The following is a 14,838-nucleotide window of genomic DNA, read 5'->3' as shown; positions in this document are numbered from 1 at the left end:
ACTTTTTTAACAAATTGTTTTAAAAAAAAAAATTGCTTTCAAATGATAAGGAATTCAAGGCACTTTCAACAAATGGTGCTGGAATAGCTGGGTGTTCACATGCAAAAGGATAAATTTGGACTCCCACTTCAGACCACACACAAAAATTAACTCAAAATGAATTAGGAGAACCTAGGTGTAAGAGCTAAAACATATGATTCTTTGAAGAAAACATAAGAGTAAGTGTTCATGACCTTAGGTCAGGCAACAATTTTTTAGATATGACAGCAAACGCATCAGGAATAAAAGAAAAAATAGATAACTGGACCTCAATAAAAATTAAAACTTTCAAAAAAAAATTTGAAACTTTCATGCTTCAGATGATCCCATCAAGTAAGTGAAAGGAAAATTTGCATAAAATGGGAGAAAATATTTATAAATTATATATCTGATAAGAGATTAGCATCCAGAATATATAAAGAATATGTATGCATAGACACACACGTCTGTTAAAACTCAACAATTTAAAAACAAACAACACAATTAAAATGTGAGCAAAGGATCTGAATAGACATTTCTCCAAAGAAGATATAACATTAGACAATAAGCACATGAAAGATGCTCAGCATCATTGGTCACTAGGGAAATATAAATTAAAACCAAATCAAACACAATATGGAAAATTGGAACCCTCATATATTACTGGTGGGACTATAAAATGATACAGTTACTTTGGAAAATAGTTTGGCAATTCCTCAAAACACTTAAACATAAAGTTACCATATGACTCAGTAATTCCATTGTAGGTTATTTACCCTAGAGAACTGAAGATGTATGTCCACATAAAAACTTACACACAGATATTCAGAGTGGTATTATTCATAACAGCCAAAAAAACGAAAGCAACTCAAAGCTCTACCAAATGATGAACGAATAAACAAAATGTGGTCTATCCATACAATGAAGTATTATTTAGCAATTAAAAAAAATGAAGTAACAGCTCACATGAGTTACTGCAATGAACTCATATTTCTGCTTTGTTTTACTCTGTGTGCAGAGTTTGGGTTTTGACAAGTGTAAGCTACATAGTGGTTAAATCACAGAGGATCTGGACCTAGTAATATCAGGGATGGCAGAGGTTGGGGGCAAAGTGTCATCAGGAAAAATAAGGATTATGGGAAAATCTACATATTAAATAATGAGATAACCAGCACCACCTCTTCTACTCAGCTACCAGTATATAGGCTGTGGGGCTTATACTTCTTGGGTAGAAGACTAGAAGATTTATGTCTGGAGAAACTGAGTGGCCTGAGAGAAAAGACTTACCGTTATTGACATTTGATTATAATTTATAGTTACTGATAATAAAACCCACTAGTCAAAAAAATTTGGCCATATGTGCTATGCTCTCACTTCATTTCTTTAAATGTCAAATTTAAATATTATGTTCTATATTTTACAAAATCTCATTAAGCATTATGTTTATAATTTTAAAACAATAAATATTTTAAATGAAGAACGAATGAGTCTTTAGAAATTCTGAATTTTCATAATAATATGGATCACAAATCTGGTTTCAAATTTGCTGGCAATTAACCTTTTCTCCCCAATGTTTTATTTTGAAAGTTTCAAACCTACAGAAAAGAATGACAACTAACATTCACAACTGTCAACATGTGCTTTATCTCTTTATAATACATACACCAAATACTTCCCTTTTGGCTGAACACATTTCAATATTAAGTTGCAGCTACTATGATACTTCCTCCTTAAATACTTTAGTGCATCTCTTCTAAGAACAAGGACACTCTCCTACATAATCACACCACTGTCACACCCAAGAACTTTAATACTGACAAAACACAATAATATATGGTTGCATTCTAATGTCGCCAATTGTCCCAAATATGTCTTTTAGAGATGCTGCATGACTGAGGATTTTTCACACATTTACAGAATTGTGCAACCTTCACCACATCAATTTTAGAACATTTTCGTCAGCCCAATAAAAAATCTTATATCCTTTAGTAGTCATCCCCTACTTCTTCCAATCCTAAGCAACCACTGATTTGTTTTCTGTCTACAGATCTGCCTGTTCTGAACACTTCATATAAGTGGACTCATACAATATGTGATCTTGTGTAACTGGCTTCTTTCACTTTTTAGCATAATGTTTTCAAGACTCATCCATGTTGTAGTATGTATCCTTTTAACTGTTGAATAGTATTCTATTGTATGGCTATACTGTATTTTATTACTCATTCATCAATTGGTGCTTGATTCAATAGGCCAGTAGATTCAACTGGCGCTTTAATGTCTCCTTCATAAATAGAAATGGATAGCCAAGGATCTAACATTTGAAAAAAAATCCTTAACATGAAAGACAAAGACCAAATCAAACATTTAAAATTAGGAATTCAGAGGAAAAGGAGGCAATGCAGGAAGGAAAAAAAACTTCAGAACCTTCAACACTCTAAGATAAGAGAAGATGTTATTAAACAAAAATGAAAAGTTATTTTCAAGGTGAATATTCAGAGAAGACCAGGAGCTCTTATAACAATAGGAATAATTAAAACTTTGAGTGAAATATTGAAAGATAAACTTGAAATTTTCCAGAAGATAAAACAAAAAATACAGAGATGGAAAATCAAAGAGAAAACATTTTACTAAGAAAATGAGAATATTAATTCAAGGGATCCAAAACACATATAATATGAATTCTAGAAACAAAAGGGAAATTTTCTAAGAAATATTTTGAGACTAATTCCCTGAACTGAAAGACATGAGCTTCCAGATCAAGAGTCCACTGAATTCTAAGACTATAGGGGAAATAGCTCACACTAATGTATATCATCATGAATTTAAAAACTAAGAATAAAGAAGATTTTTCCAGAAAGAAAAACATACTCAACATCAACACTGGAAGCTACAAACAGCACTGCCTTCAAAGTTCTGAGGAAAATGATTTCCACCCTAAAATGCTATCCTCAGCCAAAGTATCAGTATCAGAGGAAACAAGTATCTTTTCAGACATGCAAGGTGTCATAAATTAACTTCCCATGCTCCTTTTCTCAGGAAGCTATTTTGAATGTACTCCACCAGAACAAGAAAGTGAAAAGACACAAGGTTTGTGAAACAGAGGACCTGCTATAGAAGAGAGGTGAAGAGAATTTACACTCTGATGGTAAACACAAACAGGATGAGAGTCTGGCAAGCAGGGCTACAGAGCAACCAGTCCTGAAAGAAACAGGAAGAGACGAGGGCAAGCTCCAAAGGAAACTTAAATGACTAAGTTACCTGACTGTGTCTGAACCAGCAGAGAGGAGAGTCTGGAGTAGACATAGTTAACAGGTATACAGAAAACTAAGCAAACAAAAATATAAATTACTACTCCTGGGAAAACAAAAGTTGTATAAGAAAAAAACTTAACTGCAATTGACCATGTGGAGCAGTTATAAATAATATCAATATAAGTAAATATTAATCTGATAAAAATGACAATTTACCTCTTTTGGGAGCATGGGGGAGGGAATAAGTATCTGGGGATACAGGAATTGCAAGAGCACTAAATCACGTTTTCCATAGCAAGAAGTCAAAAGATAATAAGTAGAAAAGGAAAGAGTAATATATGCGTGCAATTTTAAAATATAATGGTAATTACCAAAAAAAAAAAAGGAAATTGGATGCCTCTGAAAAGAAGGAAGAGAAATTAAGAATGGGGGAGGAAGGCAGGAGAACTACTTGCTGTTCCTTATAAGTCGTCTTATAACACTGTTTTTTTTAAATTAGAATTTTTATTCATGATAAGAATTTTACATTTTTCTGAAATCCCTGGCATATAGTAAATGCTCAAAAAAAAAAAAACCAGAACAGGTAATTTTACCCTTTTATTCAAGTGGCATGTACATTATTATAGAGCATTTATCTTGAGTATCATCAATGAGGCTATGTTAAGGTATTTCCACCCAACATATATCATTTTGAGGCTTAGAGTGTTTTAAATAATTATACTTTACAAGCAATGACTCTTCCACTCTTCAACTACTCTGATAAGAGAAGTACCTGGTCCTCAGTAAGATTCTCAGCATCCCAGTTGCTGCAGCGAAGCAGAAGGGACTTGTCAAGAGGAAAGTTCAAAACAGTCTCAGAGAGTGATTTCAGGCTAAGCCCATTAGAGAGCAAATTGTTTCTGCAAGAAATAAACAAAACCATGTGTCAAAAATGGGCAAAGGACAAGAACAAGACAATCCAAAAGAGGCATATAAATGGCCAATAAACAAATGACAGATACTCAATCTCACTACATCAAATAAAACAAAAAGTATTATAATTTTAAACTCTATCAGATTATGAAGATCTTTAAAAATAACTACATCTAGTATTGTGGAACATGAAGAATTATAGTCTAATGTAAAATTTGTGAGCTGAACATTTGTTCAATCTTTATGAAAAGGTTTGTCAACAAATGTTTGTTGTTCAGTTTCCAAGTCCTGTCCAACTCTTCGTGACCCCATGGACTGCAGCACGCCAGGCTTCCCTGTCCTTCACCATCTCCCAGAGTTTGCTCAAACTCATGTGCATTAAGTCAGTGATCATATCCAACCATCTCATCCTCTGTCGCCCTCTTCTCCTCCTGCCTTCAATCTTTCCCAGGGTCAGGGTCTTTTCCAGTGAGTCAGCTCTTCCCATGAGGTGGCCTAAGTACTGGAGCTTCACCTTCAGCATCAGTGTTGCTAATGAATATTCAGGGTTGATTTCCTTTAGGATTGACTGGTTTGACCTCCTTGCTGTCCAAGGGACTCTCAAGAGTCTTCTCCAGCACCACAGTTTGAAAGCATCAATTCTTCAGCACTCAGCCTTCTTTATGGTCCAGCTCTCACATCTGTACATGACCACTGGAAAAACCATAGGTTTGACAGAACGTATCTTTGTCAGCAAAATGAGGTCTCTGCTTTTCAATATGCTGTATAGGTTTGTCATAAACCTAGGAGTGTCTAGGTTTCCACAGTCTTCCAAGGAGCAAGCAATCTTTTAATTTCATGGCTGCACCCACCATCCACAGTGATTTTGGAGCTCATGAAAATAAAGCATGTCACTCCTTCTTTCCTCTCTCACCTTCATCAAGAGGCTCTTTAGTTCCTCTTCACTTTCTGCCATTAGGGTGGTATCATCTGCATATCTGAGGTTGTTGATATTTCTCCCAGGAACCTTGATTACAGCTTGTGATTCATCCAGCCCAGCATTTTGCATGATGTACTCTGCATATAAGTTAAATAAGCAGGGTGACAATATACAGTCTTGACTCCTTTCCCAATTTTGAACCAGCCCATTGCTGCATGTCCAGTTCTAACTGTTGCTTCTTGACCTGCATACAGATTTCTCAGGAGGCAGGTAAGGTGGTCTGGCATTCCCATCTCTTTAAGGATTTTCCACAGTTTGTTGTGATCCACACAGTCAAGGCTTTTTTTTTTTTTTTACAGTCAAGGCTTTTTTAGCTATCAGAATTTTGAACAGGAATATTCTGTGATTTGATAATTCTACTTCTAGTAAATTATCCTTAGACAAAGGTACATAAAACAATCTTCATTACAGCACTATTTATAGTAGCAAAGAACTAGAAACAATGTAACACCCTCAATAGAAGACTAGTTAAATATCCCTGCAATTAAATTCCATATAGTTGTTAAAAATAAGGATGTCGATCTATATTGATGTGAAAAGATGTCCATGACATATTAGCAAAGTAAAAAGAGATTATGAAAGAAAACATGTGTATGAACTCTTTGTATTAATATATATACAGTACACAATAACTGTGTGTATGTGACTCTAGGTATGTGAGAGGGAAGAAGCACAGAGAGTTAAGTAGAAAGATATTAATCAAATGTTAGTGATGCTATCTCTGGGCGTAGGGTTTGGGGTGATCAGAAATCTTTACATTTTTTATATTTGAATTGTCTAGTGTTTGTGCATTACTTTTCAAACTTGAAAAATATGATAAGGCTTTCTTCACTGAGGGAGTGAAGGTACCATAAAATCAAATCATCTTCTACTCTTTTAACACTTTCTGATTAAAATAGCTGCAGGGAGGTGAAAAAAATTAATTTAGCCAAAGACTGAAGAGTTCAAATAAAGGTTAATGTAAAATTAAGAATATATCAGTCCAAAAATAAAAAGAACAAATCAGTCTACACAAGTGGAGCTGACTTCCTGGTTACCAGGTGAGAGCTTAAAAGTTTTAGAGGAAGCTAAGAGATGAGGTTCCCATCAGTGTTAAAATATACAGGACTCCCTCGGTTACTCTGAAAAATGAAATCATTATAATGATAAAGAAAAGGAAGTCTTTCCTTACAAAAACAAGCAGTAACTTGATGGATTTCATCACCCCCAAACAGCAGCACTGACTAAAAAGTTAAAAAAAAAAAAGGTCCAGACATATTTATGTAAAATATATAAGGTCATGGTTCAATTCATGGAAATGAAGACTTTGGGGGAGACAAACTGCTTTCTCTTTAAAATCTTTTCATGTTTTCCTTTATAATAGTAATTATAAAAGAAAGAATACTTACTTTTAAAAATGCAGACAATAGAGAAGAGTAATCGGTGAAAAGTGAAAGTTCCCCCCCCCCCACTTCCACGCCTCAAGAATAATGACCCTTATGAGTTATGTTGTGGCCCTTCCACATACTTTCTACAGATAAACAAGCAACGAGGTGGCTAGATGGAGGAGCAGATATAGTTTTTTAGTATTTGTTCTAAAACTTGCTCTATCACTTAATGCCTCGGGGACCTCCTTTCATGACAGTAAATACTTACTTTATCCTTTTTTATTTACTTTTTAAATTCTATTTCTGGCTGCACTGGATCTTGGTTGCTGCGCATGGGCTTTCTCCGGTTGCCGTGGGCAGAGGCTGCTCTCTCGCTGCAGCGTGCAGGCTTCTCACTGCGGTGTCTTCTCTTTCGGAGCGCAAGCTCTTGCACGTGGGCTACAGGAGTTGCGGGGTCCAGGCTTAGCTGCTCTGTGGCACGTGGGACCTTCCAGGACCAGGGATCGAACCTGGGTTCCCTGCATTGGCAGGCATATTCTTACCCACTGGACCACCAGGAAAATCCTTCTTTCAATCTTTTTAACATCTATCCAATTTATCAAGCCTTGGTATTTCGTAATTTTTGAAATCATTACCCTCATTGAAAGACAGCATTTGGTTTTTATTAATTCAGTTCCATTTAGGTCATTAATCTTTTTTTAAATGTCATATTTGGGAAAGTTTCACATTTTTTGAGGATGAATTAAAAACACGAAGCCATCTTTGCCACTTCAAAGTTTCACTAGGAAAGATTCCAGAATCATACACAACAGTCTCAATAATGAATTATCTTCTGCTAACATATAATAAAAAATATAGACAGCATGAAGAAAAGAGAACAGCATTACCAAGAAAATGTTTGTTCCTTTCCAAAGTCAAATGAAAGTCAACCTCTTACAGCCAACATCAGGGACAACCTATAGCTAAATGTGTTAAGTATAATGTCAAATTTCTTCTACTATAATGTCAAAAATTTTAAATTTTACTACTAAAGTATTCAATAATAAAATAAAGAATGTTTAAAATTTTAATAAGATTTCATTAAAATTAAAAAGCTAAATGCTTCATTCTTATATCTAGAGAAGTTTACAGTAATATTCCGCTTTGGCCAAATTTTAACTTTGACACTTAGCAATTCTGCATTTAGCCGTGTAAGTAAGGGTACTTATAACTTCTATATACTCACAATGCATGGGTATGTGCTCAGTTGCTAAGTCGTGTCTGACTCTTTTGCGACCCCATGGACTGTAGCCCTCCAGGCTCCTCGGTCCATGAGATTTTTCAGACAAGAATACTGACTGGAGTGGGTTGCCATTTCCTTCTCCAGGGGATCTTCCTGACGCAGGGATTGAACCCGCGTCTTCTGCATTGCAGACAGGTTCTTTACCACTGAGCCACCGGGGAAGCCCACATACTCATAAAGAGGACTATAACTGGATAGAAAGTGATCTGGAAGGACAAATCAATCGAATGATCACGGTGCTGAAGGTGGTAGTAGTAATGATGGTAGTAATGATGGGGATGATGACTGAAATTTACACAGCACTCTGACTGTATGCCAAACACTATTTCTAAGTTCTTTACATAGCTTAACCCATTCAATCCTCACACCAATCCTATGAGATGGGAATATTATTTCTACTTTTTACAGACGAGGGAACAGTGAGGCTCAGTAACTTGCCAAAGGTAACACAGTTGGTAAGAGCAAGATGGGGACTCCCACCCACATAGTCTGCTCCAGAGTCAATTCCTGGCCACGACACACACGTCCTCTAAGAGCAGTGACTGTGGGCACTATGGTGACCCACGGACGAAAGAGCAGATAAAACCAAGGAGGGTCTTGGAAAGCAGGCACAAGAAAACCAGACCCTTATTGCCCTTCCCTCCCCCATGAGGTAATTATTAATGGAACAGTACAACCTGTCTCCCCTCCTACCCCACAGGGAGGAGGTATTTGCCTTACTCTTCCCCCAACCCAGTATACGTGCCTCATCCAATCAGCAAATGACCCGCAAGACCCCTATCCCACTCCTTGTACCCTGGGTATAAAAGTGGACTAAGGATCCCCACTCAAAGTTGGTTCTCCCTTGAGCTGGTCTGCTAACAGCGTCTCTCACTCCAATAAACTTTATTTCCCTCTCATTCTGTCTCATGTCTGGAAATTCTTTTCCAACCCACGCCCGGACCACCACAGGCACCTCTGGGGAGCCAGCGCCAGGGGGTGGAGGGCCTGATGAAAAGTGGCTGTTATACTCCAAATACTTTACAGAGCTAAAAAAATTATACAGGAAAGATTTTAATGTATTACTAGAAAAAATTGATACTTTATGAGTTTTATTTACTAAGCCAAAATAGAATTTCATTTAATACTAAAAAATTATGGTAAACATAGATTTTAATCAGGCTTTCTCTTGGTTTATCAAATCCTCCAAACTTTTAATATCAGTGTCATGGAGAAAGTCAGGGATAAAGGCTGTTTCAGTCCACACTATTAAAATGTGGACCACAAATATACATGAAAATATACCTTTAAAAAAAGGTAGAATTTCCCTAATAATAGAATGCCAAGGTAAAAGACAATCTCTTCCTCTCAGTGAAGCATTAGGTTTCATTATTTTTGGCCTAAAGCATGGTTTGTACATTCAAATGTTTATCAGGATGAGTCAGGGGTTACAATGTAGAGGTGGGGACTCTGGGAAATCGAGCAAAACATGCTCATCTAAAGAGGACAGTGCTATCTGCCAACTGTTACCACTCAGGACTATTGACCTCGCGTAGTCAAATCACCTAAGAGAAGCCAGAAATACAGATTTTTACATTAAATCTTCTGGGTTTATACTAAAATTCCCCAAAATATCACACAGGCCAAAAAAAAAAAAAAATCTGCAACTCTAATTTGCCCAAGGAGCTCATCAGTTTACAACCTGTAGCTTATAGAGACACCTTATTAACATTTCACTAAAAAGACCAGTTCTAGGTAGCTAAAGTTTTCCCAGAAGGTGGAATATCTCCTCACAAATTCAATAGGCATCTCAGATGCCTCTAGGCTTCTAAAGAATTTTAGAGGCTTCATTATTGAGTCTCAGTAACCTCCAACTTTTGCTAAAATATTCACCCCACAGCTACAGGAATCCAAGTGTTCATACAAACCATACCTCTGCCTCATGGCTAGGTATCGGAGGTCCAGGCACCCCTTAACGACGAGGCCATAGTCCTGCAGAAGCTTGCTGGCATCTTCTGAACATCCTACTCCGACTTTTAAAATTGTGCCGTCTGCCAAAATGTCCAATAATGTTTTTGGTAGTGTTTTTCCTCCACAGATCAGCTTGGGCAAGCGAACCAAGACACAGAAGCCACTTGGAGAGGCCATCTGAAGGAGTGACAGAGGACTGGCTTTGCCTTCCGAATTCACCTGCAACAGAGGAAAACAGGGCCACAGTTCACGCTCCAGCACAGCACCAAGGACAACATGACGCTGTGACAAAATGTCTGAGAGGTACTTCCCTGGCTTCCCAAGGAGAAGAGCTGACCAGCCAGGCTCAAGCCTAAGGATGAGCCTTTGCTAACAAATGCAATAGACTCCGAAGCAGGAGCCTGAACAGGTTACTGAGGGCCCAAATATGAGCCTGAAATATGAGCAGGCCATAAATAGTGACCAGCTGACCTGGAGGAGCACTGGGACACACACGCTGGCAGAGTCATGTGAGACACATTGGTTTTAAAAAGCTAAGGAAATGAGTGCCAAATGAGAATACATTCTTCATTTTCTAGACTCTTTAACGTGCATGCTAGTCAACTGACTCATTTACAGGGCATCACTGGCTGAAGATCTGATTTTCACAAAGAGGCAGGAAATACAGTACTACAATAAGTGGGTACCCGCCGATATAATAAATCCTGGTAGCACAAAGTGCCTTCTAAGCATTTTATGTTCATAAGCTGTTCATAAAAATGTGTACCGAGCATAAGCTAGGATTCTCATATTTTAGATGAAACTAACTTTACATATTAACTGATTTAGTTTTAATTTTTTTTGAAGTAATAGATAAATTGGAGAAAATGCTTACAGCTAAGGAAATTATTCCTAGAAAAATTTACATACAAAATTCACATTAATTCAAGGTCCCCTAAAGCTATCCACGGAATCCAAGTTAAGCATCCAATAAATTTCAATCCTTCTCATTTTTCAGGAGAAGAAATGTCAGGGCTACAAATGAGGTAAATTGTCTAAACATGAAGAAATTGGGGCAAAGTCAGAACTGGAACCTGAATTTCCCAATCTGTAGAATGTAGAAGAAACAGTCTAGATCAAGAATCATAAAATTAGGAGGGACTTCATCCTCAACTTCTACTTCTGTGCTAAGTAAAACCATGGTTTAACTCACAAAAGCTTTAGGAGTTCCCTCCTCAGGCACTGCTTTATCAATGAGGGCTATTCCATATCCTCAAATGAAAGCAGGCCAGTTTGATTTCCAATGTCTCTGTTTCTTGGGGCTCAGCCAAGGTCAAAAATATCTAGAAGAAATTCAACTACTGGTTCCTGTTCTATGATAATTCACCTGGATGTGGTCAAATCACCTTTTTTTAATTAGTACATAATTCCCTCAATGTATAATAGCAGGTCTCTCCAAGAAAAAGCAGAAAATCTCCACTTTTAATATTTAGCACTGCTAATTTGATATAATACTCACTGCTAATTCCTAAGGCCAGGGATCTTTGAAAATCTTTTCAATCAAGTTCCACTGTCTAAAATACATTAAATAAACAGATAGATAAGTTGTCTTTTTAACACTGTTTCTGGATTGTGCTTAAGATCTACTGAATGATAATTGAGGTTTTTCTACCAGGAATCCAAATGTTTGATTCCAGTAGGTACCAAATTTATACTGAATGTGTAATTGGAAGAATAATGCTTCTAGCAGAATCAATTTGACTTAAAGAATAAGCTATCTAGTTTTAATTTCTTATATTTCTCCCTTCTGCCAACATCTTTTTGCCCTGACATCACTTACTACCCATGGAAAAACAATTAAATTCTTGGTTTACCAATGTTATATTTAATACAAAAAAAATAAACCATATTTTAATTTTGTTAGTCTTATGCAATCCAGTGGTCACTGTCTTTTTTCTCCTTTTTAGATTAGTCAACTCATAAAAAATATTTGGGACATACACAATAAATATACACATGTATTTTAAATCATATAAATGTGGTACTATACTAATGATATAGATGTTATTAAATACACACAAGAGCAAAAATTTTAAATGGATTATGCCATCAATCATTGTAAACAAAATTTCTAACACTTTTTCTGTATTTCAGTGATTCACTTAGAAAGAATTGGTTTAGAGATTATGGAAAAGTCTGTGATTCTTTAAATGACCCCATGATGGCAGCAAGGAGCAAAGAAAAATCTGAAACCATATTTAAGGGCTGGAACAAAGTTAACTAGTGGTAAAGAATCTACCTGCAATGCAGGAGCCACAGGCTTGATACCTGGGTTGGGACAATCCTCTGAAGGAGGGCATGGTAACCCACTCCAGTATTCCTGCCTGAAGAATCCCAGGGACGGAAGAGCCTGGTGGGCTACAGTCCATAGAGTCGCAGAGAGGACACGACTGAAGCGCCTTAGCATGCACGTACATTGAGCACCCGCTCTGTGGAGTTAATATATCAGTTAAATTAGACCATGGCTTTGAGACAGGAATGAGCTTGTCCATTCGGGCAACAGAATGAAGGCCCAATGAGGCTGGAAAGTAGTAAGAAAGAAGATGGAAAGAGAATAGGAGATAAAATGAGAGATGCTGAGAGAGGCAAAAGAACATGAGTCATTAAGAACACATAAGTAATTAAGACATCTTGGTTTTATACAAAGCAGTGGAGGCTTTTTAGGCAGGGAACTGAGATGATCGGGTGTGCATTTTTAAAAGATCACTTTGCTAACTCTATGGAGAAGGGATCATAGGTATGTAAGAGTCCAAGTAGGGAGGCCAGTCAGGAGGCATTTCAAAGGTGCAGATAAGAAATACTTGAGGCTTGGACTAGGAAGGAAATAGAGGAGATGTAAAGATGTAGATGATGCAAAATCTATTTCAGAGTTAGCATTGGTAATACTTCCTAAATGGAAGTGAAGGGTTAATAGTAAGGAAAAGGGAAGTGACTTCAGGCAAGCCTGAAGCCTAGGCCAGCAGAGGGATGCTCTTGGGAAAATGACCTTCACTTCATTCAGTCTTTATTACACTAATTATTTGCATCTGTTAAGCAAAGTTGTCTATAGCCAGAGACTCCAGAAAAAATCAGGCAGGAGTCAGGGGCCAGAAAGATATTTAACATCTCCATCCCCTGCCTCCAGGAAAAAGGCAATAATAGCTTCTAAAACATGGCAGAATCCTCATTTTGTACAGGATTTATCCATAGTTGCACATCACCATGGGTAACTCGGGGGAATCTGGAAACACATACCTCTGTCTGGGAGAATGCTGTGTTATTTCCTGCTTTCTATAACTGTTTCTTTGAATTTCCATATATTTTGCAATTAAAGAAACTTAACATTCTATAACTGCCTGTTTGTGTATGACTTTCAATCATATCACTTCTGTTAGACAACCTGTAAGAGGGAGGATGTCTTTCTGATTTTAATCTTAAAGGTGGAGAAGACTAGGGATAATACAAATGTGGGAAGAAAAATCAAGAGCTATGTTAGGAACATATAAAGTCTGAGATGACAAGGGAGGATTCAAGTAGAGAGATGAATATAAACAGCTGGAGTTCTAATTTTGAAAGTCTTCAGCTTATCAATGACATTTAAAGCCACAAAATTAGATGAGATCCCTTAGAAAAAGAATATAGAGGACATAAGTTAGAGGTGCCGACCCACAGATATGTTTAATATTAATTTTTTTGGTCTCCACATTTTAAAAACTGTGTCAGAACTTTTAAATTAGTGGAGCTCACATTTTTTTAAATCTATTATGTTAAGTTTCTTTTTAAAGAACTGGACAATCTGGCAACACTTGGCTTGAACTGCACAGCAGCTTCTTCATTTACATAAGAAATTCTCTAATTCACCATAATGTCTTCTCAACACTAAAGCCAACTGTCATTTCCCATTTATCATTGTAGCTGTAAACCACTGTTTCTCCAATACAGAGAAATATTTCTCAGTCCATGTCCCTATCAAAACTAGGAAAATGGAAAATAGATCATAGACCTTGTGTTTAAATAAAAAAGGAAGGGAACATATTTCTTTATGAAATTGAAAAATATTCCCATGCCTTCAAAAATGCAAAACAATCACTCTACATCATCCACTGACATTTCCTATCTGGAACGTGTAGGCATCTGAGTTTGAACTGGGGTGGGTACAGAGGAGACCAAGTGTAAGTCATCTCAATATTTAGATATGAGATAGAAAGGGGATCAGAAAAGGAAAAAGAGGAAGACCAGGGGCTTCCCTGGTGGCTCAGTGGTAAAGAATCCACCTGCCAATGCAGGAGACATGGGTTTGATCCCTGGTCCAGGAAGATTCCACATTCTTGGAGCAGCTAAGCCCGTGAACTACTGTGCCTGTTCTCTGGAGCAGGAAGCTGCAACTACTGAACCCTTGTGCCTCAATTGCTGAAGCCTGCGCACTCTGGAGCAGCAGCAGCAGAAGCTACCGCAGTGAGAAGCCCTGCACCGCAGCTAGAGAAAATCCTGCGCAGCAGCAAAGAGTCAGCACAGCCAAAAATAAAAATAAATTAAAAAAAATTTTTTTTTAAGACAAAAGACCAAAAAATAAAATAAAATTAAATTAAAAATAAATAAAAGAGGAAAGACCAGTAAGATAGGAAATAGGAGAGTGTGATGGCATGAAAGCCAGAGAGAATGTCTCGTGCAGGGATTACACAGATGCTCTGGAGAGCTAGAATAACATGAGTCCAAATAAGTGTCCACCGGATTGGAAAACAAGAAAGCCATCAACTTCGTCACTTTCAGTGCAGCAGTATGATAGGATGTCAGATTAGAGTAGGTTGATGAATAGATGGAGAATAGCAAATTATACTCAGGCAAGTAGAAGAAAAGAAATAATGAAGAGCACAAATTGGTGTAATAGAACACAAACAAACAATAAAGACCAACAATGCCATAAGCTGATTTTTTGAAAAGCCTAATAACATTGATAAACACATGGAAGGGGTAATCAAGAAAAAAGAGAGATGCAAATAAGCAATGTCAGAAATGAAAAAGGACCCATCCTTACATATCCATCTGATAGGAAAAAAAATT

General features: G+C 37.1%; 1 protein-coding gene across 3 annotated transcripts in view; it reads right to left on the bottom strand.

Moving 5' to 3' along the window:
* The window catches only part of EXD2 (exonuclease 3'-5' domain containing 2), a 50,670-nt gene that overhangs the window by 10,239 nt on the left and 25,593 nt on the right, over nucleotides 1-14,838 (bottom strand). For 2 of the 3 annotated variants that reach the window (XM_043472382.1, XM_043472383.1), the window contains 2 exons: nucleotides 9,722-9,978; nucleotides 4,042-4,168 (listed from right to left, as the gene is read on the bottom strand). In XM_043472382.1, the coding sequence (XP_043328317.1) occupies nucleotides 4,042-4,168; nucleotides 9,722-9,978 (384 nt within the window). Of the gene's footprint in view, nucleotides 1-4,041; nucleotides 4,169-9,721; nucleotides 9,979-10,070; nucleotides 10,179-14,838 lie in introns of those variants that run through there. The other variant, XM_043472384.1, reaches the window with a different exon arrangement.

Source organism: Cervus canadensis, chromosome 6, assembly GCF_019320065.1.
Source record: "Cervus canadensis isolate Bull #8, Minnesota chromosome 6, ASM1932006v1, whole genome shotgun sequence".
In the NCBI taxonomy this organism is placed as follows: domain Eukaryota; kingdom Metazoa; phylum Chordata; class Mammalia; order Artiodactyla; family Cervidae; genus Cervus; species Cervus canadensis.
Note: the sequence above shows the minus strand (reverse complement) of the source record. Positions and strands in the feature narration are given on the sequence as shown.